A 27,317-nucleotide genomic window follows, 5' to 3' on the forward strand; every position below is an offset into this window, starting at 1 on the left:
GATACTATATATTAGATTATCCAATTAAATTCAGCCATATGATTTTCTTGCATTAAATAATGCAGCATAAAATGTATTGTCTTCTACTTCTACCTAAGTTTTGTTCTTTATTGGGTTTGTCTCAGTCGTGCTCAGTTAAAAATGAGAACAAAATAAGGCGTGGAACCTAGAATTGGAAAGCATCATTGACAACATGTTCTAAAGAATTGATTTTTTTTTGTCAATTTGTATTAAATAAATAATAAATCAAAATCATGTTTAGCTCTTTTTGAATTTCAGTACAACTCCAAGTAGAGTTTAGCCATGTTAATAGCTGAAATTAGGTCAATAATATCATACTTATTTTTTTTTTCTTAATTAATAAAAAGCAAGTAATTTTGGTATAAAACTAAAATCTCATCATGATAATTCAACATGTATTTACCTTTTATGATCTAAGATTGGCCAAACTCATTATTAGCTTCCCATCTTGAAGTCCAGAGGAGTCAAATCCAAGAAAGTAATCATACATGGCACATGGCATACGTTCTAGCCCTATACTTCTTTGTCATACAGAGTGTGATCTTTATCATATTTTAAAAAAAATAAAAAATTGAAGTTTAAGCAAACTGCTAATTAATTAAGAAAATGACATGGGTTATGGTGTGATTCATGTGGCTATCCTGATCCATCAATGATTGACCGCCTAGATCTTGCCACATCAACAGGATGACAAATCCTTTTCATCTAGTGAAAAACTAAGTGCATATATTATAAATGTATTTAATGCATCCATATTTCTCCAAATCAAAACATGCATCTACATGTTGAGTATATGGTCTAATCATTCCACTAAAATTCAAGGACTAAAGTACCTTTTGACTGTGATTGTTTGAAGATTATTTATATATGGGATCAATTATAGCCATGTCATGGAGGACTTATCACTAATTGTATAACCCCTTGGAAATCCCATCTTGTCCTTGTGTGCTTGTATCTTTGTAAGGAAGACTCTCTAGTTTTACTACATGGGGGCATATTTTAGTGGTAATATGATGTTATCCACTTTGCTTTCACACAACTAACAAGTAGCTTCTGATTTGGAAAGGCCACCCCCAATAACAAACCCAAGCACTCATGCATAATTGCATCAAAATTCAAATATTCATTATAATTAATCCTACTAAAATCCAAATCACAACACAGCTCACACGTTGAAGTGGTCTTTATTGAATAATGTATATGGTTCTTTTGATTTGAGTAATGACCCTCCCTGTGTTGTATCTGTAATCAGATTGGAAACCAATTTATTTTTCTTGTAATTTATTTTGTTTTTGAATAAAATTTTTCGATTCATAAAAAAAAAAAAAAAATCCTACTAAAATCCAAATGTAATGGGTCGTTCATAGCATAAATGCTTGGGATACCTCTAATAGATTATTTTAAATGGATTTCATGAAGTTTGAGATTTTTTTTTTCTTAAGGTAGGGTTGGTGATCATTATAGAGGGACCAAAGGGGTGTTAATCCTTTTGGAAGATCATGTGGACCAACATCAAAGGGTGATGATTCACTTCACCATCTACAATAGTAACATGTGTCTAAGACCCACTGGAGCATCTCTCAATATTCTTCTTAGACAAAGGGTAGGTCACTTGAAACCATCTATTTTACCAAAAAGTTGGTGGCCAACTTGAACATCAGCGTAGGAGAATTGTATAGGGAAAAGGACATATGCCCTAATTAATGGTTGGCTAGGTTTATAGGAATAAGGATATCTTCTTCTTTCCTTTCTCTCTCTCTCTCTTTCTTTTGGTATGAGAGGGCCTTGTCTCTAATTTTGACACCTCACTTTTACCAAGTGGAAAGCTGACACATTCAATCCTGCCTCCATAATTTGTGATAACAATGTTACCATTTTTTTTCCCACAACTTATCGAGGTGTCAAATTGTGATAAGTATAATATCTTTTATTTTATTTTATTTTTATTAAGACCACTTACATAATTTTTATTTTATACCAATCATAATATGTTATTTTAATATCTATAAAAAATATTGCAAATTTTAACGAGTCTTTAGACTTATTGTTTTTATAATTGATCTCATCAATTGCCATTTCATATTGAGGATGGGATTCATTCACCATTATGATAGGTATTTGGATTTTCAAGGATTTAGTGTCTTCAAAAGTCTCTCAAACAAGTTTGGAATGTTTCTGATCAAAATATATGTAGAAATTATATATAATCAAAATCTTTATTTATTTATTTCTTTATTTTGACAGGGCATGTGAGATTCTTTGACCGTTAATACAACTTAGTTTAGTAATTCTATCTTCTCAAGTAAGTACAAGATAATTATCAAAATTAAATTCCAAGGACAGCCATTGAAATAGTTTTATTTATTTTCGTTGATTAATTTAATAAAATTTATAGGTTAAGATGATATTGTGATATTAGTTATACACTTTAATAAGTTTTAAAAAATAAAAACAAAGTCAAAGTAATTCTTATGAGGTATAAAATTATGAGTTGCAATATAGAATCCTTAGGTGATAATTCAAGAGTCAAATTATAAAATGAGATTTCCATTTATAAAACAATATTTCATCTATATTATATATTTAAAAATTGAAGCATAGCATTTATTGTTACTACGCTCCTGTTAAGCCATATCAGTAGTCACATCATCGGTGCCACTAACTATTTCTTTTTCTTTTTCTTTTCCTTCCTTTTGCAAATTAACATTTTCCCAATCACATAAAATAAAATAAAATAAAAACTCCATCTCTTAATTAATGTTTCCTAACTTTTCATTTATTATTCCATCAAGCCTGATTTGATAATAATTCAAACTTCCTTCAACTTTATGACTCTACCTCTCCCCAATCAAGCAGTTATGAAAACTGTTCAATTGCCACTCTATTAGAATTCCCAAAAAAAAAAAAAAAAAAAAACTATTGATTTTTTGTCTATATATATTTGCAATTGCTCTATCTCACTCCTGCAAATTTGGAAAGTCCCTCTAAAGTGAAGGTTTTTTTTTTTTTTTTTTTTTTTTTTTTTGTTCTCACCCATATTCTTCATGTTTTCTGAATTAATTTTGTTAGTGATGCACCGTCGGAGATCTCAGGTGCCAACAACATTGGTTCTCATAAACTAACCAAAAAAATTTCAAAGCCATGGTGAAGAATATATTAAAAGAATCGCAATGGGGTCTTACTACTATAGTTTATGTGATCGTTAATCATGGATGAATTTTTTTTTTTTCCACTGATGTTATACCTTTTATGTGAATTTGTGTAATGCATTCTCCATTATGGATAAATGATTCTCTTTGTATATGCGTAGCATAAATCAGTTCTATTGTACGTACATATTAGTTGTGATATGAATGTAGATGCCTAACTTAGTACAAGATATGTTACTTTTTTCTTTTTTTCTTTTTGTATTGTAACAAATTTAGATATTATTATGGAATGCCTTTGCTGTAAGACTTTTTGCCAAAATTGTTGAATTTGATGTCAATAGAAAGAAAATGAAATCAAAGGACGTGTATAAAACTATATAAGGTAGCAATAGACAACCAAAAGAAAGACTAGGGTGAAAGATTATCCAAGTTTGGACAAAGTTTCAAAATCCACGAAGACCAATTGGATGTGAGAAATTCCAAAAAGATGTATGCTTGGCTATATGAAGAAACTGAATTTGGATAAAATATGAAGAAGACCAATTGAATTGAATTGAGTTTTCTATCATAAGTCCTCTCTCTCCTTCTTATTGTTTTGATTTTATTTTTGTTTTAGCTAATACTTAGTTAAAAAGTTTAGTTGTATTCTAGATATTCAAGAGGAGAAAATTCTAAAAGGAAAATCAAGTTGTTGAAGAAAATAGAATAATCCAAAATCTAAAACTAAAAACCCAAATTAGGAAAACATAACGCACTACATCATAATTTAAAGGAATATGAACCACCTAAAAAATGGATAAATATCAATCAAATACACCCAAAAATAATAGAATGATATATTTGTATTGGTAGAGATATTGAGATGAAAAATAATTTTAGAAATTATTTAATTTTTGTAAAGTGCTACGTCTATAACATTTTCACAACAAGTCATAGTTGGTAAGTTGTTATTGGTTTTAATTTAAACCTATCACTAAAATTACTTTTATCTATTCCCACGCATTGTGTGAGTTTGCGACTAATTATTTAATAATGATTAACCTCAACTAATCGAATTGGTATTCCTCTCTCTCTCAAGTGGGTGTGCAGAATTTGAACCCAACTAGACAATAATATATATATATATATATATATATATATATAAAATTCAATGATTGGCTGTAGGTGAGTTTGAACTCTAGACATTTATATTGAAAATTTTAGAATATGTCAATTGAGCTATAATACTGTTCCCGAATTCTCCCCTCTTTCCAGAAGATTGAGAACTTTAGTATTAATGCAAATATTGGGAATGATACTTCTCTTAAATTTCTGATGACAAGAGATCACCGGCTAAATAACTGACACCTATTAACTGCAACTGCAAGACTAGGAAACCTCCTATAAAAGTCGCAAAAATTAAATATGAGTTAAAGCGTTTCTTAAATCCACTTTGACTTTGTTAGCAAAGCAACCAACCAAACCTATTGATAATTCAACAAGCCACAGGCTGAAAGTCTGGTCCATCTGCAGGCTAGGTACAGATGTCCACTCTTGAGGTGTGCGAGACAATTTTAACCCCTGCAACCCGTTCAGACCCAAGAGAAAAGAGAGATAAGTTTGGTGAGTAGTAATGACTAGAGAAACAAATTATTTTCAAATAAGTAAAAGCTTTCAACTGGAATAACAATTTCTTTACCACGTTTTCTCAGTCTACATACAGAACCAAATGAAATGGATAACCTCTAGTTGAAAATGGTAACCAAACAGAAAGGAGGGAGGTAAAATTAATTATTTTTTCCACATTTTTTTAAGGCCTAGAGCTTTAGGATATTTTACTTTTTTGTAGTTGTTGTTGAGATTATTCCATAGTTGGGAGAAGGAAGAATTTATACCTAAACATCTAGGTTGAAAACACCATAAGAAGCCAATTGAGCTACAAAGCTCTTGGCACCTTATTTTCAAAAAAGATCGGATTCCCAAATCACAGATAATTAGATGCACGCTTTTTGTTGAATTGAGTGAGTACTCATCTATCATTTCCACACACAAGAAACCATAATAATAAAATAAGACAATTATTCAACGAAAACAACATTTAATATCTTTTGGTAAGTTAGAAAACCATGCGCACACGTAAAAGGAAAAAAGTAAATGAGACAATTTTGATGATGTTTATCTAATCACATGTCCTATGCTCTCATGTGATGGTGGTCAGATTTGTAGGCCTATGAGGCTTCATCGTATGTAGGGGCACCGCTAGGGTGAGATGCATACCATTGGTGACTGGCAACCAAATTGCCTTTACCTAAAAGGCACAAGATGCAACTTTAGCGGGGAAATGGGCTTTTATCCTTATTTTTTTAAAAAAAATCTAGCACAATATCTCAGTTTTAAAACTATTAAGTATTGTGTCCCTATTTTTGAAACTCGATTTTGTCAATCGAGTTCTATATAAAAACTCGATATCCTTAAAATCGAGTTATATGTAAATTTTTAATTGAAACTCGACTTTAGCGAAGTCAAGTTTCACTTTTTTTTTTTTTTTTTTTTTTTTTTTTTTTTTTTTTTAATTAAATGGCAAAATATGCATAGAACTCAACATTGTTAACGTCAAATTCCACCTATAACTCGATTTTTTTTTTTAAATCGAGTTTCAAACAAGGACGTGGTGCTTAATAATTTCAAAACAAGGATATCGTGCTAGATTTTTTACAAAATAAGGGCAAAAGCCCATTTGCCCCCAACTTTAGCAATATCAGTTTGGCTAACAATGAGAGGATGAAGGAATGCATCAACTTAGCAAAACTCATATCACACTAAATAGTCAAGCCAAGGATTTGGTGCAGAGCATAAATCCTTCTATTGTTTGTGATTTCAATTTCAATCTACTGCTTGATTATATTGATCCCATCAAGTGACCTCAAAGTCTGAAAACTTTACAGTTGACCTCTGTAAGTTCTAAAGAGAAGTATGCTAACCCAGTATCTGCAGAGTAACATCAACTAAATGCAAGGTGGAGAAAAAAGAATAAAATAAAAAATAAAAAAGAAGAAGAAGAAGAAGTTACACCCTTTTAATTTTTGTGATAATCTAAACACTAGTTCAGTAAAACCAAGAGGAAGTTAGATAAGATCACGAATTCGCATAGGGCAGATTCTAATCTGCAATTCTCATTACAATGAAGACTATGGAAAGTTTACAACATCTTGAAGAGAGATTTCTATACATACTACAAAATACTACCACAACCGCTTCAAAAGTACAAAAACTACTCAGGTCAGCCACCATTTAAACATAATGGATTTCATGAATGTTACCCTATATTGTGGCAAGATTTCAAAACTAAAACATGAAAAAAATTTCACATGATAATGAGGAATTCAAAATTTAGCTGTCTGCATTCAAAACTAAAAAGATGGTCTGAAGAATTAGGTCGTCAACATACATGGTAGACGAAGATATTCCTATCGGCAAAATTTCATCTCTCACTAGTGGAGGACGACTTCATTTTTCTCTTGTTCTTGGGCTTCACAGCATCCTTTAAAGTTTTCTCTCCATTTGTCCGCAACACAGTTTCTGACGCCTCAATATTTGAGGAAGATACATTAATATCTTCAGGTGGTTCCACTGGCTTGGCTTCACCTGACATATTTTCTCCCCTTGAGTCCTGTTCTTTCCTACTTGGCATTGTTGTTCCTGCATGTTCATTAGCCATGCAGGTAAATTTACTTTAGAGAAAATACAAAGTAAAATAAAAAGAGGCAAGATGGAGCATCTCTCACTCCCTTTCTCATCACAGAGTTACTCATGGACACCAGTATCATATGCAGGGTAAAGCTTAGTTAAAATTCAGGACTGAACAATGAAGTCCTTGAATTTTCCAAATATTGATAAGTTTTTGTTGTAAAAAAATCTACTTTTGAAAAGAATTTCCAAACCCTGAATCAGTAAAAATTTGGGAGGGAATATGGTATATGGTAATTTTACAAAAGATAAGTCAGAAAATTTAAAAGGGCATTATTGGATGAAAGCCATGTGAGAATAATTTGAATTTATTTATTGGTAAGCACATACACCCTGTAGGTTTTGAACCCACAATCTAACCACCTCCTTCCTCACACAAGGGGACCTGCCATCTGAATCAGAGCTAATCCGGCCATGTGAAGGAAGAAGAATAAAGGTTAAGAAAGACAGACAGTGAGAAATATCAATGAGAATAAAATGTTGAGCACATAGAGAAGAACAGGACTAAAAAGCAGCTGAGATGTCCATCATTGGTATAACGTATGTTTTATCTCATGTAGATTGGAAGTTTAAAATGATGGTTAAGCATTTTCCAGAAAAATGAATCACAGAAACAAGACTTAAAAGTTATTCAGTAAGAAATAAACTTTAATTAAGTACCACGTGAAGCTAGAGAGGCTTTCAGGAAATCTGAATTAACGCCTGCAGAGTAAGGGTCCCTGAAGAGGAACAAAAAGAGAAACTCAAAAAAATTAGATTTGAATTAAAAAAAAGGGCTCTCCCCCAATCTTCTCCTCCCCCCCCCCCCCCCCCCACCCCTCTGGATGAATGTGGGTGTGGCCAATGTACTAGAATAATGATTATCCAAAAAAAAAAAAAAAAAAAAAAACCTAGAATAATTTAATCACTTGTTATTAAGAGAAGGTTATCAGAAGCAATGTCATAAAGCTTTGGACAGAATGAGACATACCAACTTGAGGGGCCTCCAACGAAGTTCTTAGCATCTCCATCTATTTTGTTAGTTTGCTGTTGTTCAGATGATTTGGCTTCACCTTCTATGTCCATACTTTGATCAGCCACGCTCTTCTCAGATGTCAGATTTGATCTCTCACTGTCACCCTTCTGGGGAACAGGTTTGTTTTGGTTCTTCCCTATATTAACACCAGCTCCACTTATGTCCAAAGCAACCGAAGAAGGGTGGCGCTTTATCTTCCGTAATGCTCTTTCTGTGTTGTATGATTCAACCTACATCAATTTGAAGAAGAAAAATAAGAAGTAGAGCAAAGAAACATACACTTAACAGGAAAGCTGCTACTTGAAACAGAAAGAATAAATAAATAAATTTAATATTCTGCATCAAGAGGACACCAGTTCTCAGTTTCACAAGCACAATAAACAGTTCTAAAAAGTGAAGTTTGGTGCATTAAGAGGTTCATAATGGTGGCTGGCAGATGTTCACTTCAAGATGCTCGTTGCCTGTGTTGCAGAAGTAGCGTTTGACAATTATTTCCAACACACTATCTCCTACTTGCACTTAATCACAAATTTTTTCCTCTTTTTTTCTCTTCACAATTTTGCACTCAACTGTGCCAAGGGATATTGTGTCATGCCTCAAAATCAAACTCATGAGTCAGCGGGTGACACATGGCAACCAGCAACCAGAACCACGAAATTGTAGATGACTGCAAAATTTAAAATTTTATATATTAATAACCTGACTTATGAATCAACCAGGCCGGTATTCTATTCTTCATTGGAAACATGATCAAATCAACACCACCAATGGTTCCTGCTGAAGTAGTACCACTTCTACCCTGTGTCACACATTAAATTCCAAAAAACAGGTGGGACCATGCAACAACATTTAACTCTAAAACAGCCTCAATTTCTTTTGACCTAAGCATAATACCTCGCATTAGCTCCAGCCATTATCATGAACTCAAACATATCCAAACAACATTAGCTAAAGTCTCTGACAACCCAAATTAACAGAAACACCAATTCTAAGCCCAGTCTGTCACAAAATTCCTGGATTTGCACAACACTTGAGCTTCAAGGGGAAACTTCCCCCAATTTTGGCCAGTCAATCCTAATAGCATTAATTCTGGAGCTAGTCTCAGTCATGCATCATGCTTATAGCATAATCGATCCATGAACTAAACCTAAAACTAAAATCAACCCTTTGAGGCTTTGGAAGCTTGCAGTAAATTAAGATGCTCCTGAAAAGACATCAAATAGCCCTTATTGGTCATCAAAACCTCAGCAATTTGGTGTCATATCTGAAATGCCATGGCCTTGAGCTTGTTCTTTTTATTTTTATTTAAAGATTGGTATGTCACACACACACACACACACAATCCCAGTGAGTCTTGAACCCAATAACTGACCCTTCACATAGCACTTGCAAGGGAAGGAAGTGCCAGTTGAGCTAGTGCTCATTTACTTCAACTCAATAATTCTCAATTATACATTATCAGGAAATGGAAACATTAGTGAACCAGTTCACTAGTGCAAAATCTTCAAAGGAAACATACCATTGATTATTCAACCCAGATCACAGATAACTAACACCACTTAACCTGACAACAATGAATAGTTAATCAAACCTAATTTAAAATTCTTTAATATTTACATTGCTAAAGATGTACCAGAATGCAATATGACTGACAATATCATAAATAAATCATGCCTTCACTTTTTCTTAGTCTCTCCTGATCATGAGTATTTTTATAAACTTTTTTTTATTATTGGTAAATTACACAGGCACCCAATGGATCTTAAACCGACGTCCTCACCCTCTACCTAGACTAATAAGGGTAGAAGGCGCCAGTTGAGCTAGAACTCATTGGAAGACTTTTAAGAGGACTTGCCCGGATAAACTGACATCGGATGGTGTTTATGAGTATATAGGGACACAAATGAAATTCTCCACAGGTTGCCTTTCACCATAGCCAATAATAAGCACAAAATCAGTCCATATATTTAAGTTTAGCATCTTGTCCAAAAAGTTATCATGTTACTCAACTGATATATTGGTTATAAAGAAGCACAATAGATACAGCAGTGCCAAAAGGATTATTTTGGACAGGAAAACTCACTGCATTTTTTATTTTGGTAGTGATATCATAAGCCTTCTGACCAGCAATTCGCAAACATTGCATAATTACACTCTGCAAAACACCCTCACCTCCAGCTTTTTGAATAGCACAAATATCATTATTTGCATTAAGTGTGGCAGTCATTCGTCCCCCCATAACAGCCTCTTCATAGTGGGTTGGGTCTACGACCTGCATGGTACCCACATCAGATTGGAATGAGAGCCTAATTAATGAAGCTATGCTCCAAATTGTTTGTGAACTTTTTATTATATAAAAAAATTGTTTCTGCATTATCAACAGAGAGCATTTGCATACCACAGTGCTCTCATTACTGAAAAAGGCAAAGGTTACTGCTATAGGTAGGTGATGTATTATCAAAGGAAGTGGCTCCCGAACCTGTCAAAAAGCAAAGATGAGACGAGCAACTGATTAAAATGATAGATTCAAGGGACTGAAGTATATATTGATCAGAAAATAAGTATGGACACTAAATTCCCGGAATTACATAACTACTTATTAAAAAGAAAAAAGATTCCTAGAATGACATAACCAAAGTTCTAGCTAGCAACCATTATTCCAAATTTTTCCTTTTAGCTTCTTTCTCTTACTTTTGAGTACATCATTTATAACTGGGGCTTGTGCTTTCTGTCCAAAGGGAGAGATGTTTCAAAATTGATGATGTATCTCCCATGTTTTTTCTGGACGTGTTTACCACGTTTATAATACCATAAATCAACATAAATGTTTTCAGTTTTACACAACAACAGTTCTTCAAATAATTTTCAAGAAATTCGCAAAGCTAACCTCAGGTGGGTGCACTATCACTTGCTGACCATCTTCTCCTCCTAATGAACACTCTGGCCTCCGAAATGTCAAGAGAGCAGCCAAAGCAGCAATATTAGCAGCATCAACAAGGTTTCTGCTTAAAAAATAAATGAATAAATATCACACATTAGCCTCAACAAAAAACACTTTATAGTTCTTATTGTAGGAAATACCCTTAGCTTACCCCCCATTATCAAGAATATGAAGATCAACGCGGACTGCCCATACTGACTTCCCAGAAAGAACGCACAGTGATTCTGTATCCACAGCTCTGCTTTCCCTGCACAGACACTTTAAACCTTCAAATGAATCATTCCAACTCAAAAAACTTCCACGGCATTTTATATATTTTTTTGCTTCTCTAGAAAGGCAAACATATGCCTACATAAGAAGGGACAAGCATAGAATATTATCACTTCTACAGCCAATTCCAACCTATTCCTGTGGTATAAGGAAATGTCTTTTGAGCCAAAACTCATTTTTCTTCTAAAAAAATATGCAAAGTTTTAAATTTTACCGAATTAGCAAGAAGAAACATACTGAAAAAAAAAAATGGTCAAATTCATATAAATAAGTATATGTGATTTTACAATGAAAACAATGTCATCATTAATAAAATGACATAGCATTTTAGGCACAAAAACCGGCTTCTTCTTACTTCTTAGTCTTACTTAACACACTATGGAAATTCACATAACTACACCTGAACAAGAATAACACATTACAAAAAAAGTATCAAAATTTAACACTACCAACAAAAACCCAATGCTGAAAAAACTAAGCTTGAACGAGAAATTCACCTAAGACCACGGTCAATTACGCGTCCCAACTCCACAGCAGCCTCACTAGGACGGCCAGGCTCGAACGAAGGATCGGCCATGGGCGAAAACTCAGTGAACATCGAAAGCGTGCCCTCGTTGGGCCTGTCCTTGTAGGGCTGCGTCAATTGGGCAGTCACAAAGGCCATCACATGGGTCTGACCCAACTGCACCTCCGCAGACCCCTCTTCTCTGCAAAAATAAAAAATAAAACACATCAAAAATAGAAACCCTAAAAAAGCAAAAGCATAAAAACATACAAAAAGGAGTGAAATTGAAAGAGAGGAAAAACGCAATGCCTGGAGAATTTGATGGAAATGTTGCGAAAATCGAAGGGACGACGACCGTCGATTCGGAGATCGGATTGCAATGCGGTTTCGATGAATTTCTTCTCGTTCACTGTTAAACGCCATATATTGGCTAATCTGGTCTCCATTTTTCTTGGGTTTTCTGAGAGAGAAGGAAAAAGGGGTTTAGGGTTTAGTGGGCTTGGGACTGAGAGAAAGAGAGAGAGAGTCAGAGTGAAAATGTGAAAGTATAAACCCCAGCTAGCTAGAATCCGTTGGGTTTTTCTTTCATTAAACCCTAAAAAACTTCTTTAGGCGCGTTTGGCTACTATTGTTTGTATTTTTTTTTTTGGCTAAATTACTATTGTTTGTATTCAACTATTTATACAACGTTACTTTTAGGAATAAAAAATAGAAATTTTTTATTTTTTTTGAATCAATAAAAATTTAATTTTAAGTGTAATAACTTATAGTAGTAACTTTTGAAGATTATATTAAATATTTTCACTTTGTTAAATGCCACACTGCGGTTAAAAAACAAATGAAAATCAATAGTTCAAGTTTAAAATAAAAAGACTTTTTGTTAGATGAAGCAAAGGTGCATTACTTATGTTTCTACCATATTATATATTTTCATAAAAACAATTGACAAACATTCATGAGGAAGTACATGACAAACAATTTGACCGAATTTGACCAAATAAACCAAGTTGGACCGAATAGAACTGAATGGATTGAAGTGGACAAAATATGATTGAGTGGACCAAATAGGACTAAAGTGGACCAAATAAGACTGAAAAGGACCAAAGTGAACAGATGGAACGAATAGAACTAAAATAGACCAAATTGACCGAATAGGACCAATGTGGACAGAATAGAACATAATGAACTAAATAGGACCAAAGTGCACTGAATAGGACCGAAGTGGGCAGAATGAACTAAATAGAACCAAAGTGGACTGAATAAGACCAAATGGACCAAATAAAACTAAAGTGGAAAGAATGGATTGAATAGAACTGAAGTGGAAAGAATGGATTGAATAGGACTGAAGTGGAAAAAATGGATTGAATAGAACCATATAGGATCGAATAGGACTGAAGTCGACAAAATGGACCAAATAGAACCAAAGTGGACCGAAGTGAACCGAATAAGGCTGAATAGAATCAAAGTGGACCGAATAAGACTAATGTGGACCAAATAGGACAAAGGAAATAATGGGACTAAATGGACTGGATTGGACCAAATTATACCAATGTGGACCAAATAACACAATAAAAATATAAGAGAAACACGTCACAGTAATGGTAAATTTTAGTTTAATAATCAAATAAATAAAATAATGATGTTATGAAACCTTCAAAGTGAGGTAGAAAATATAGGTATAAAATATATATGATGTTCAGTTTTATTTATTAATTCTTATTTTACCATGCAATTCATGCATCATAAACAAATATCGGACATTCAATGTTTGACACCTTATTGTCAATTTAGATTTCGATGTATTTGGCATGATAAAAAAGAGTGCGCATAGTTGTTATTGTAGTTGAATTTTTGGATTGATTCCATGGACTTTATGCATATTTGGCATGTGAAGATTAGATGATCTTCATGTACTTGGTCATGGTGTATTTCTTCTTCAATATGTCTCATGGATATTTCCAAGGTGGGTTTCCATGGCTTGAAAGTTGAAAATGTTGTTTTATTTTTCTATGAGGGTTCTTGTTTCTTATATAGATGTAGGGGTTGAGTTTAGCCTAGGTTTTATAACCCTATATGATTTTTAGGAGAGTAAGTCAGTTACACATCCTTTATTGTGAAGAAATTTGTGTTGCATACAAACATGCTTTGGAAGCTAGTCAAAGACTTGCACGCCACTCTAAGAAAAACAATTCCTAATGGGAGTCTAAATACAAGTTACGTATTGGGTATTAAAAGGAATTGTTGACATTTGATTAGTTTTTTGTCAAATAAATAAGGAATTAAAAAAAATTATGTGCCAAATAAATAAAGAATTAAAAAAATAAAAATTATGTGAAAAATTGTAAGGCTATCAAAACTTATATAGCATAATATGAAAGAGTTTTAAAAAATTCAAATATCATCGACTATTACATTATATATGATGATGCATGAAAATCGGTACACCGGAATGCTTCGGACTATGATGATGGCTGTAAATCCTGAAAAGAAAGAAAGAACTATCAAAGGTGACCGGTGTGACCTGGCCAAGGACCCTCCGATGGTTAAGTCAATGTTCTCTCTAGGACACAAGGATGGAAAATAGTGAATTGTTGGAACTTACCTTGGGAGAATGGAATTTATTCTTTTTATAGAGAGTTAAACGTCGGTCTACTTGTTTGAACCCATCACCATCATGGGTAATATTGGCAGTTGACAATGAGGTGTCGTATGTGGATGCAACATGTCGTATTTTGCTCATGTGAGTCCAATGGATGATTTTCTACAAAACTCACCAAGTATGATTCATTCATCTATGTACATGTCGCTTGTAGATTTACTCGTCTATGAAGAGTTCCTTTTATTGCATTACTTGGTCGTTCATGTATGTGTCTTTATGTCTTCTCGTTCTTGGACAAGCTAATATAATTTTCTCTTGCATTTTGGACGGCGACACAAGGATGAGTAACACTTGTATTTATCCTTATCAATATATATTACAAATATTATAGATAAAGAAAAACAAAAAGTACAATGCTATTTTTTAAATAAGACATTATTAAAATTAGGGGTTTCCACGGGTCGGGTTTGTGCCCAACCCCGATTTGACCTGAATTATTCGGGTGGAGAAAAATATGGCCCGAAAACGACCCGGATGATTTGGTTGGATTTTCCAATTCAGGTCTCGTCGATTTGAGGTTGTATTGGTTCGAGTATCGGGTTTCATTGCCCGGAACGATTTTTGGCCAGATCCGACGAGATTTGGCCGAAATCTGGCCGGATCCATGGAGATCTGGTTAGATCTAGCCTAGATTTCGTTGGATAACGGCGAGATCTCGTTGAATTTGGTCTAGGATGCTTAATATTTCGCCGGAAACATTAAAGGTATCAGAGATTTGGTCTGGGATGCTTAATATTTCGCCAAAAACGTTAAAGGTATCGATTTGGGTCGGGCCTCACAGGTTTTGAAATGCAAAACCGACAACCGACCAGCTAGGGTCGGGTTTGACAATTCTGAACCCGCGTCCAACTGCCAGAGTCTTCGAATCGGGTGGTGGCCGATCGGACTCGAACGGGTTGGCCAAGTTGAGCGGTTCGGCGGATCTCCTGGACAGCCCTAATTAAAATACTTCTCTTATGAAAAATCTATTATATAAAAAAATTAAGAAAATTACAGAAGTTTTTTTTAAAAAAAATTATTTACTACTGTTTATTTTATTTTGGTAAAAAGCAAAAACTTAGTCTACACAATTTGCTCAATAAATTTTCTTTTATTTTCTCTTATCTACTTTATTGTAGAATTTTAACAAAATCAGTGAAATTTATTATTTAGTTATTCAGTGCTTAAAAAAGAAGATGTATTACCATTTTTGAAGAAAACAAATAATACTTTAAATTGGGAGGTGTGACATTTAAGAACCGCCAAGACTTCAAAGATTTTAAGAAGTATTACAAATAATACTTGCAGTCCGATGTGAGGTAGTTTTGATCTTTATTTCTCATCTTATTAAACAAGAGGAAACACCTAGAGTAGAGTCAAATTTGACCTCTCATTTGAGAATAGGACTCGGTGCAGTCCCATCAAGAATTGATCATGGTTCATGGATCATTTGCATTGCACAACAAGAAAAACTTGGTTAAGAACACTATTTAATGAGTTCCTCCCAATGACTCTGCAATTATTCAAAATAAGAACTCACAGATGACTGATTTTGACATATTGATGTAAATTACACTAGCCACGATATCTTTAGCTACTGAATCAGGATCTAAGAAAGAAACATATTCTTACATCTTGAAAAGTAGCATTTAGATATGATAGTAGAATTGAATCATCAATGAATACCACTTTGTTCTTGGCAGTGATTGACATAAACATGGATTGACTCTATATTGGATAATCGTCTCCAGTTAATAACTGCGTGACCAACACAAATCTAGAATTTTCTCATTATGAAAAAAAGATGGGCTGAAAGGGTCATAATAAAGATTTGGATTGAATGAAAAAGAAGAGGTACAAGTCATTAAAATCCAAAAAAGAAAAAGAAATTATATATGATACCATGATTGATAATTAGTATAAGTTTAGGCAAATTCAGGAATTTTCATTGATCTTTCATTTATTTGAAGAAAAATAGGCCTCCAAGGTTAAGAGATTATAGAGTAGAGAAGAAGAAGAATAAGAGGAAGAGAAAGAGGAAAATCCAAGGTAAAGAGATTATAGAGTAGAGAAGAAGAAGAATAAGAGGAAGAGAAAGAGGAAAATCACAGAGAATGTATTATTAGTTAAAAGATACCATTACAATCCTGTCATTGTTACATTTAGTTCGTACAATACTCACAGTAACTAACTAATTAATTCTTGCCTCAAATTCAGTAACTACTCTAACTAATTCTGGCTCAGCAACTGTTTTAACTAACTTCAGCCCCAATAGCTCCAGCTCTCCAGCTCAAGACACATTATTACCAAACTAACGAAAACTGACTATAACCTCGTTTAATATTTCTCCAATATCTTACTAGAAACATAGTTTCCTTTACCATGTTTAATAAAATTAAACTATAATTATTAAACCCTAAAATATAATTAAAAAAATAATGAGAGAATTAGTGTTTTATGTTATTCCCATATATGTAGATTGACATTATTGCTATGACATTACATATGCAGGAGATTACTTTCAAATTCATCTCTTCATTTTTGCAACATTGTTCATATTATTGGCAAGTAAGAATCACTCATTCAAAAATTGTGAATGTAACGGCCCTAATAGCTCCAGCTCTCCAGCTCAAGACACATCATTACCAAACAAACTAAAGCTATATGACTATAACCTCGTTTAATATTTCTCCAATATCTCACTAGAAACATAGTTTCCTTTACCATGTTTATTAAAATTAAACTATAATTATTAAACCCTAAAATATAATTAAAAAATAATGAGAGAATTAGTGTTTTATGTTATTCCCATATATGTAGATTGACATTATTGCTATTGTGGGGACTATGGCCCAAAATAACAGGTTGGGCCTTGAACCCGTCCGAGGACACCAACCCATCCGAGGAGTCAACGTGACTCAAGCAATCCATATTCAAACACCACTGGGACAAAGAAAACATGTCTGAGGAGGAATTTCTCCTCGGACACTGAAAATCCGGAGCGAAAGTACATCCCAACCACTGAAGCCTCTCTCCTAAATACGTGAAAAGGAAGGAAACTCGAAATATCTAAGCAAAGGTTGCCACCACCACATTGAATGCACTACAGCTACTCTCCTAGCCGCATTAATGTGGAGAAGACCCCTGAACAGTGCTACCTTAGCTACCGCAACTCACAAAGAACTGAGAGAGGTGTCTGATGGGACAGGTGCTCAAGTGGGGGTTTAGATGATCGACAAGTGTAAAGCCCAAATGACAAGAAAATGCCTATATAATGTGTAGAAGTCCCCGTAAGTAAAGAAAGGAAAAGGAAAAAGAAAAGGAGAAAGGGAGGGATATACTGTAGCATGCAAAGGAATCCTACTGCACTAATCTGTATCCATAAATCAAGCTTAAGCCCTATCATTCCGGGTGATCTTTCAATACCATGGCTTTTGTTCTTGTTCGTGTGTTCCCTTACCCCATGCAATATTCTGTTTAACTTACTTAAACCGAGTTCTTCAATCCATACTCTACAAGAATTCATTGTGTTGGGCTTTTTGGACCAAGACTTGTAACAATAAGGATTTGGCTACCAAATTGTGCTCCTACAGCTATGTATTACATTACATAGGTAGGAGATTACTTTCAAATTCATCTCTTCATTTTTGCAGCATTGTTCATATTATTGGCAAATAAGAATCACTCATTCCAAAATTGTGAATGTAACGGAAGTACATGCAAATAGGTGTTTAGTTATCATTTTAAAAAAATGTATTGCATTTCACGGAGTTCAATATGCAAATAACTTAGACAAAATTACTATTTTGGTCCATATATTTTTGAGGTTGTAGTCAATTTTCTCCCCACATTTTGGTAGTACTAAATTTGGTTCCTGTTATTTTCAACTAACAGTCAATTTGGTACCCTACTGTCAACCTACTATCAGAATTTGACTATAAGTTGAAAATAACAGAAACCAAATTGATTATTACCAAAATATAGGGACCAAATTGGTAGCCACCCTAAGATGGTATTTTCACCAATAACTTATTTGTGTATTTCACCAAACAAAGCAAGTGTCCAAGTAAAAAAGGAATCACCGTAAAAAATTGGGCTGAATGTGAAAGGCCTTATATAGTTTTCTATTTTCCTAATATTGGGCTTCTGAATTTCCATAAACTCTAGGCCCAATATGTAAATTCATCCCTGAGCAAAACACTTGTGACTTGAACATTCCAATGTTCTATTTTATTTGGTCAGGCAACAAATGCAATGACGCTTGAGCTTATTGGATCACATTGAACAAGCAAAGAGCAAAATAAGGGGCTTTAGTTATTTACAATTTCTACAGTTGTGTTGAAATGTTCACATCTACATGAGACTGATGGTACTAACTAATACTAATAAATAAAGTGGGGAGGATCAGAGGAATAGTTTCTCAAAAAAAAAAAAAAAAAAAAAAAGAGGATCAGAGGAATATGCATGGTTAGCTAGCGTCAGGCTTTGCATACATTCAAACTCCTGAGTACTACTTGTGGATTAGATGGAGAGAAGTACAAGTTACATACTACAAATAAGTAGGTAAGACTAATACAGACAATCTTAGAATTAAGATGGTTTTTGTTTTTATCTTTTCAGCAAGGAGTATAGTACCTGAGATTAACCAATCTTAACATAGTACAAGCAAACAAATGTATGAAAATACTGAAATTAAAATAACACAAAGCATCTTGATCTGGTAAGAACCTTGGATTCAATCCCAACTAGGAGTGTGCAGGAAACCCACTGACCCGCCAAACCCGACCCAACCCAACCCGACCCACCGGGTTGGGTCGGTTTTTAAGGCTTGGTGGGTTGGGTTGGGTTACAAAAAATAATTTTATAGTGGGTCGGGTTGGGTTTGGGTCATAAAATTACAAACCCGCCAAACCCGACCCGACCCACCATATTTAACATATATTTAAAATATATTTTATATTTAATAATTTTTTTTAAATCAATTGTAGGGAACTTATATATATAAATATATATATATATATATATATATATATATTATATTTAATAATTTAAAAAAAAAAACCAGTTGTAGAGCAACATTTCCTCAATTCCTCCTACTAATACTAATTCAATATATATAAAAAATATATTATATAATTAATAAATTTTTTTAAATAACAAATTATTCCTATCCTATATAAAAGCCAATTAGTTTACATAAATCCTAATAAATTACTATTGTTGTTTAATCATTAGTGTTGAGCCTTTAAGGAGTTACATTGATACTAATCTTTAGGTTTTTTTAATATATTAATATTTATATTTTTTTCTACTCAATTTAATAATAATAATAATAAAATTTTGTCAAACCCATGGGTTCAACCCGACCCAACCCAACCCATGTGAGTTGGGTTGGGTTGGGTTGGACTTATGTGATGGGTTGGGTTGGGTTGAAATTTTTTTGACCCACCATGGTGGGTTGGGTCAAAAAGTCCCTTCAACCCGACCCAACCCGACCCATGCACACCCCTAATCCCAACGTTTGACACAAAATTAAAAAGCTGCTTAAAGTGGCTATAAATTTGTACAATGATATGCAGCATTGCATAATTTACAACAAAAGGAAAACTAACACAACGGTTAGGCTCTAAGTTTTTCCCTACCCATCAAATAACAAGAACAGAAGATCTAGATACAAATGTCACACTCTTTTAAACTTCCACCAACAATACTACTTTCACACACCAACTTGCTACATCAGTGTTTCATGCTGACCCTCCATAGTCCAACAAAACAAAATGAACAAGGGTTAGAGGAATCTTGCCACAACAGACAAAGCAGTTTATTGGTTGTTGGCTTGCCACTAATTTGAATGAGACTACACATCATTGAAAAATACAAGTTAGAATCCAGACAATTTAGAAGGAACAAAAAAGGTGAACTAGGATAGAAATAGAAGTTCTTCCAAGTCCAAAATAACAGAAGCAGCATCTAACAAAAAATGCTGCAAATCAGTGCACCAGTCGTTAAAATATTTTATGGGCTGCAGAGGTTCCCAAGATCTTCCTCCTTCGCATACCAACTTGGTATTAGCCTTACAGCATAGGGATAAAGATCCTTGTAGGAATTCCTGATGGTCCCTTCAGCCACTCCAGTGGAAAGAGATATGTCTGCACCCACAAGGCTTAGTAATTGTTAGCTTTATCAAGTTCATAATTAGGAACAGTAACATCAATCTATCTTTCTAACCTTTGAGAAGCTTCTTGTCATCTGATAGCTGAGTTATCATATAAATTACAGCTGCTGCTACTGATATTGGGCTCCTCCTGCACGTATATAAACCCAAAGTGGCAGTAATGTGAGTTTGGATGAATTTATTTTGTTTTAAAAGTAAGCTGCGTAGAAGTATAAGCTGGCATTTTAAGCAAAAACAAATCATCTCAGAGTTCTAGTCATCCAGAAGACACCCCCCCCCCCCCCCCCCCCCCCTTTCTCTTGAAGAATGAATACATGAGAATCCTATCTAAAATCCGGAGTGTCACAGGGATGTAGTGAACAATTTCACTATTCAAGCCATTGTCAAGTTAACCAAAGTTGTGTTTGAAAGAACTGGGCTTATAATCTCCCTCACCACCATTATAAAGAAGTGACAAGACTTCCAGAATTACTGCTTCCTATTCCTCAGTTTTTTGTTTCTAAGTTTAAAAAGACTTCTTAGCAAAAGAAAACTTTTAAGAGGACTGTTGAGCAAGCTGTGTCACAGTCAGATGCAATATTAACATCTATTTATAAAATAAGCAAAAAATATATATATATATATATACCACAAAACTATGATATTGAACTTGGTAGAGATAGCACTCAGCTGTGAGACAGGTATTTGAATACTTATAGTTCCATGGACAATATCAATCAATCTCCAAAAACACATTCAGACTTAAGTATACTGTAATCTTTTAATTCTTGTTACAAGAGTTTCTTTCTTATGTTACACTGGAAACTTCATCTTCTTCTAAAAGCATGTCCCATCTGCTAAAATATGAGTGTCAATAATTCGGCAGAGCACATATATAGGCTTTGTATTAGTAAAACACCTATAAGCAATATATGGAATAACAACAGTGGTCATCCGAATTGTGGATAGCTCTAACCTCCTCAGATACTCACATATTGTAGACGTCAATTCACTAATTTCGACAAATACTCCCTCTGTTCCATATTGTTAGTCTTTCTTAGAAAATTAATTTTTTTAAGGGAACATTATTCAATGCAATGTTTTTCAAACAAGAATGTAGCAGTTTCCCAAATTACCTTCTTAAATTAAACTTTAAAAAAAATTAATGGAAAAAAATATAATTAATTTTTCAAATAAAGTAAAAGGTAAGTTTGGAAGGGCGTTAATGTTATCCATTGACTTTTCAAAGAGAAATAATGGAATAGAGAACCAACAATATGGACAGGGGAGGAAAAAGAAAAAAAGAACTACCTTATATCAAGTTCTTCAGATTTCTGTACAGCTTCTTGAGCAGCCTTTACTGCTTGATTAGTCATGCCAAGGTGGGAACAAAAACGTCTCTGAAAATTAGTTCAAGGTGAAAAAGTCATCCCTTATTCAAGACAAATCCATAATGAGACATGTTCAAAAATAAAAAGTCATTCAATAGATAAAACCAATGCTATGGATATGCTAGGAAAAAGGACAATGCAAGCGACAGTTGCCAAGTCAGTGACTGTCCCTCGCTCACCAATCAGTGGGCAAGATGCAGTATACACAGGGCCCACCCCATGCATATGTTGTGCAGAGCATGATGCCTGGCCACCATTAAGGAGACATTGCATGAAAGATTGGTGTTTAGCAAACTACAGAGTATGACTACACCATCAAACTCACCAAAAAATCCCCAGCATGTATGGTTCCCATTTCCATAGACTGACCCATCTCTACTTCCAGTTGTTTTACAATAAACTCTTTTGCACGACCAATTTCCTTCTTTGTGGCTCCATTAGCAACAGAACAAATTTCTGATTTAAGAAACATGTTCAGCGATCCTCAAACACTCACAGAAAGATAATGTCACAAAATACAAATTTGTCAAGAGAATTTCACCTTTCACAGTGCGGGGCTTGTCTTCTTGACGACAAGCAATGTAGAGGCAAGCAGCCAAAATTGCATCCTGATTTCGTCCTCGGAGAGGTTTTTGATCTTCTACTTTCTTATATATTTCATTGGCTCGATCCTGAAAGTATAAAATTACGCATCCAAAAACAGATAAGCATTCCAAATCAAAAGGCTCACAAAATATATCAAGAAAGAACCAAAACCACTTTAATATTAGAAATATCACTAGCCATTCTAAAAACATGCTAAATATGTGTTATATATATATATATATATATATATGAGCTTAGAACAACAAAGAGAAGATAAGAGTACTTTAAATAAATATTCCTAAATTATTGTATAAACTGATAAACTAGTAAAACTACTAAACTATTAGCTATTATAGATGCCAATGCACTTGTTAGCAAGTAGTCTTGAATTCAAACCCTGTTTCTGCCCTACCTTCCATTTTAAAAGTTAAAAATCTCACCTGTTGGGCACACTTATTAATGGGGAGTTTGGTCCCACACATGAGGGAAGTGTTCAAATAATTGTCAAATGATTAAATCCACCCTTCTTAACAGCTTGAACTTTTGAAAAACAACTAGTAATTTGTCAATGCTAATAGCCCAAGAGCAATACTTGCTTAGTGGTGGCTCTTCTTCGTAGGTTCATTCTTGCTTGTGCGTGGGTGCGTGATTGAATTTAACAGAGGAAAAAAGAGTTAAAATACTACTGACACCCTCTAAGTTTGAGTTTGCTTTTAAATCAATCCTTTAACTATGAAAACTTGTAATTTAAACCATCGAGTATTACAACAATGCTAATGTAACCCTTCTGTCAAAATGCATCAGATCTTGTCATTAATCCACACAAAAAGATGTTGTTTTGGACACACAGACACACACACAAAAAAACAATGTCATTTTTAGGCAGGGTATCAGTGAAGATGTGACAGACCTAATGTAAGGGACATATTGATATCATTGTAATAGTTGGGGGTGTAAATTGCAAGTTTTGAAAGTAAATGGGCCAATTTAGAAGAAACCTCAAGGTGAAGAGTGCATTTTAGCCAAAAATAAATAAATAAAAGTGAGAAGCAATTATAAACCAAAAATCTGCAACAACATTGCAATGATGACTTCCACATCAAAAAACGGTGATCAACAACTTTCCGACCAACAGGTTTTCAACAACTACCTTTGTTAGCATCAAAATACAAACAAAATCAGATAAGAAAGGATACTTCAACTAACATCATCAACCATTAGAAAATGAAAATAGTTTTCATCACATTACAGAATATTTCACTGTGTCAACTACTGCCAATCAGTATGAGGGGGTCGGAAAAATTATTAACATTTTGCTGCACTTATGTCAAGATACCATATCTCCTTCTTTTTTCTTTTCTATCTACTTATAATTTTTAATGAAAATTGATAAATGATAGGTTAAAAATTAAATTTGACAAGTTTAATCATGTATCGAGCTCCAAGAGGGTGAAATGAGAAGAGGGGGGGGGGGGGGGGTGTTTCCTTGTGGTTTTAGCTTCAGAGAAACAGGTCCATCTTATACATTTCCCCATTCAATAAGACAATCTAGAACAAAAATCCTATTAGGCGCTTAGACGTGTCTATGATGAGTTCAAGGTCCATATTATCCCCTCTTGATTGTTTGCAATTAACTGCTGAACTGAACTATGAACAAGGATTGATAACATAATAATAAGGGGCATGCTTTCAGTTGATATGGCACTCATTCAACCAGTTATGAGTGATATTCATACAAATGCAACGTATCACTGCTGGGCCATTCAAATTCTTAAAATTTTATTAAGAACGTGCATTCTAAAATACGCAACCGACAATGTTGGATGTATCAAGCTTTTGAAATATCCATTGAAATCAAAAGTACAGGTTAGAGAGAGAGAGAGGACATCACACATATATAAGAAAGTAGAGCAATAACCACGCATCAACAAATTCAGATGGAGCAATTCGAATATTTAGACACGCATAATCAGAAAGTAACAAGTATGGAAGACTTTAAAAACAGATAAATGATTTTTTAAATTATCATACCTTTATTGTTGCAACAAGGCCCAACCTGAAATATCCAATGATTGAATCAGCTTTTCTAAATTTTTGGTTATTTTATTTTTTCTTTTAAGGGAGGGGATGTTGAAGAATAGCACTATAACAAAATGAAAAGTTCAACAAGAACATGACAAATTAAAAATGTATTATGCATACTTATTCTCTGTACAAAATCTACTTCTCTAATAACTAAAATTCACCAAATTAAGCCAATGAAAGGAGCATATATTGAAATTACATTGCACTGCTTTTAGCAAATCATTAGAATCTTTGAGGGTAGAAAAACAAAGAGACAGAAAATCCAGTTGCTCGAATTACAAACAAGAAAAAAGACTAAACTTTGACCAATATTTTCCTAACCATAATTAGTATAAAAAGAAAAAGAAAAGGAAAAAGAAAAAGTAATACTGTAGACTAAACTTTCATACAAGATTAAGAAAACCACTTAAAGTAAATCCCACGCAATCATCCCCATTAGATAACGTGTCCAACTTGAATAGTAGTATAGGACTCAGTCTCACTATCCAAAAAGACAAAAAGATTAATAAAAAAGACAAAACACAAAGGACCTACCAATTTTCAGTTCTCTCCTACTACTTTCTCACTCAGCAAACAGAGAGGGACCTGAGCATAATTCAAAATCTGAAATTGGTTCCTTGGAAAACCAAAAAGTCAGCTTCACTTATCCAAATAGATAGGAAAGCCAGTCCAACTCAATAACTTGGTCCCATCATATACAGTAATTTCAATTTTTTGGGAAAACCAAAACAACCCAAAACAAAACACTAACAGCCCTTTCCATTTCTAATTTTCTCACCAACCAAACGGGAAATTAAGAGGCCCAAGTTTGAATTTTTCTTTCTCCTCAGTAAAGTTTATATTTTTCAATTTCAGGAAACAGAGACAACGCATAACTAAACATTTCAGAACTGTCCCCAGCTTCCCCTCTCACTTTCTCACCAACCAAACAGAAACAGACTCTAACTCTTTTAGAACTGCAAATTTTTTCTTTTTTCAAAACTTAGTTCAATAACTGAAATTCAAGAATTTTTTTTATAAACCAAAAAGAAAACAGAGGAATTTAAACGTTTTCGAAGAGATTCTCTAATTTTCCTTCATAACCGAACAAAGTTAACCGTTAACACTCACACAGAGAGAGAGAGAGAGAGAGAGCATAAATACCTAAAAGTTGCATAAAATTTTAAAATTTGATCAAACAAGGAAAACAAAAACGACCGCAATTCCTAAACTTTCCCAAGCTTTCTCACCAACCAAACAGAGTATGGATACCTAAACCTAAAAGTTACATAGAAAATTCAAATTCAATAAAAGTAGAAAACAAAGACTGCGAATTTCCAAAGTTTCTCTCATTTTCTCATACTTCCTCACCGAGTATATGATTATCTAAAAGTTGCATGTAACTTTTCAAATTCAATCAAACATGAAAAAAGAAAAGAAAAACGCAATGCTAAAGTTTCTCTCATTTCTCACTAACCAAACAAACAGAGAGAGAATATAAACTATAACCAGCTAAAACTTGCATGTAAAAACTACAAAATTCGACAAAACAAGCAAAAACGAAAGAAATCCTAACCAAACTTCCCCAACTTTTTTCTCAGCAACCAAGCAAAGAACAACATAAAAAAAAGCGCGAACCAAACGAAACGAACCTCTCAGACATGGAGGCAATGGCTTTAAAAGCCTGAAGAAGCGAGTGATCCGGGTTAGACCCACGGCTCTGCCACCGGCCCAAACCCGAACCCAAGAAGTCACTCCCACCGTTCGCATTATTGGGTCTTGAAGATATCACGGTGGAGAGGCCGCCGTCGGAAAGCAGAGGGTTGGAGGGCCCACCGACGCGAACGGGGTCGCTGTCACCGGACTCGTTGGTGAAGGTGCGCCACTCTGAGGTCTCGTCGATGGAGTGAGCCTCGAGAACGAGGCCACACTCGGAGCACACGGTGTCGCCTGCTGAGTGGTCTAGCACCACCTCCGTTGCTCGCTTGCACTCTGGACATAACCACTCTGACGATAATGATGATGCTGACGATGCCATTATCTTCCACAAGTGGATAAGTCTTTTTCTATTCTTCTGTTTCTATTTATGGGGTTCGGTCTGTGTTGTTTTTAGTATGTTTCGTGGGTCCCATGTTTATTATGTCGAAATTTTGTGCACATGGGTTACGTATAGGCGGTTAAAAAGTAATTTAAGCAGGGAGTTTAAATGAAAATCAACGATAATTTAATATTTATGATTTATTGTAAAAGTGTTATAAAAATACTGTGCATGTAATATTACTTTATGTTTAATATTTCTTGCAAGAGTTTTATAATTCAAACTACACATGTAGGTTTCAAATCCATAATCTCTCGTTATAACTGCTAAATTATCTTTAAAAAGGATAATGTTTACTATATCTAGTTTAACAAAGTTTTTTCACAACTTAGGGTCCATTTAGTAACAGTTTATTTAACTGAAATTGAAAACTTTTTGTTGAAAGTATTGTAGATAAAAGTAATAGTTAGCTGAATAGTACAGTGGGATCCATGAAGAATAGCAAAAAAAACAGTGAGACCCATAAATATATTGAATAATAGTAAAAATAAGCTGAAATTTACAAATAATTTGAAATTTTCAACTTGTCACAAACAGACACTTAGTATAACTTAAGGACAACAATGAGGTGCAACGAAAATAAGATCATAAGTGTTTTGTTTTCATCTTATCTCCTCTTTGAAGCGTGAAAGCCTACATAGGACAAGAGTGGAACAAATTGAAGGCAAGACTTAATTAGGTGGCTTCAATCTTTGACATTGGTTAGAGAGGAAAAATGAGAAATGGTTGAGAGAGGGGGGCGAGAAAAACTCGTTTTCAT

At 34.1% G+C, this 27,317-nt stretch overlaps 2 protein-coding genes across 4 annotated transcripts; both read right to left on the reverse strand.

Moving 5' to 3' along the window:
* Positions 1-6,279: 6,279 nt before the first annotated feature.
* On the reverse strand, positions 6,280-12,256 carry LOC126717147 (exosome complex component RRP45A-like). 2 transcript variants are annotated; one of them, XM_050418540.1, is made up of 9 exons: positions 11,937-12,256; positions 11,620-11,829; positions 11,004-11,099; positions 10,799-10,913; positions 10,310-10,390; positions 9,995-10,183; positions 7,867-8,141; positions 7,557-7,615; positions 6,280-6,848 (listed from the first exon to the last, which is right to left on the reverse strand). In XM_050418540.1, exons 1-9 carry the CDS (start codon positions 12,071-12,073, stop codon positions 6,631-6,633), a joined length of 1,380 nt encoding a protein of 459 aa, XP_050274497.1. In that variant the 5' UTR covers positions 12,074-12,256; the 3' UTR covers positions 6,280-6,630. The 2 variants fall into 2 exon arrangements, with proteins under 2 accessions (XP_050274497.1, XP_050274506.1); XM_050418549.1 differs by lacking the exon at positions 7,557-7,615 and having other exon boundaries at positions 6,649-6,848.
* Positions 12,257-19,815: 7,559 nt separating this feature from the next.
* LOC126717162 (transcription initiation factor IIB-like) lies at positions 19,816-26,540 on the reverse strand. 2 transcript variants are annotated; one of them, XR_007652447.1, is made up of 8 exons: positions 26,112-26,540; positions 24,427-24,451; positions 22,352-22,481; positions 22,136-22,266; positions 21,731-21,819; positions 20,494-20,570; positions 20,079-20,414; positions 19,816-20,020 (listed from the first exon to the last, which is right to left on the reverse strand). XR_007652447.1 is itself a non-coding variant. In XM_050418558.1 (7 exons), exons 1-7 carry the CDS (start codon positions 26,495-26,497, stop codon positions 20,281-20,283), a joined length of 972 nt encoding a protein of 323 aa, XP_050274515.1. In that variant the 5' UTR covers positions 26,498-26,540; the 3' UTR covers positions 19,816-20,280. The 2 variants fall into 2 exon arrangements, 1 of the variants encoding a protein (XP_050274515.1); XM_050418558.1 differs by having other exon boundaries at positions 19,816-20,414.
* Between the last annotated feature and the right edge of the window lie 777 nt (positions 26,541-27,317).

The sequence above is a fragment of the Quercus robur genome, chromosome 1 (genome assembly GCF_932294415.1).
Source record: "Quercus robur chromosome 1, dhQueRobu3.1, whole genome shotgun sequence".
In the NCBI taxonomy this organism is placed as follows: Eukaryota; Viridiplantae; Streptophyta; class Magnoliopsida; order Fagales; family Fagaceae; genus Quercus; species Quercus robur.

Coding starts and splice junctions, on each gene's coding strand:
- LOC126717162 (XM_050418558.1), bottom strand. CDS start 26,497: ATGGCATCGTCAGCATCATCATTATCGTCAGAGTGGTTATGTCCAGAG. Junction 24,452..26,111: donor ATTGCCTCCATGTCTGAGAG/GTTCGTTTCGTT, acceptor TGGATATTTCAG/GTTGGGCCTTGTTGCAACAA. Junction 22,482..24,426: donor GCCTTGTTGCAACAATAAAG/GTATGATAATTT, acceptor TTATACTTTCAG/GATCGAGCCAATGAAATATA.
- LOC126717147 (XM_050418540.1), bottom strand. CDS start 12,073: ATGGAGACCAGATTAGCCAATATATGGCGTTTAACAGTGAACGAGAAG. Junction 10,184..10,309: donor TCAGTAATGAGAGCACTGTG/GTATGCAAATGC, acceptor GGTACCATGCAG/GTCGTAGACCCAACCCACTA. Junction 8,142..9,994: donor CTACCAAAATAAAAAATGCA/GTGAGTTTTCCT, acceptor AAATTGATGTAG/GTTGAATCATACAACACAGA.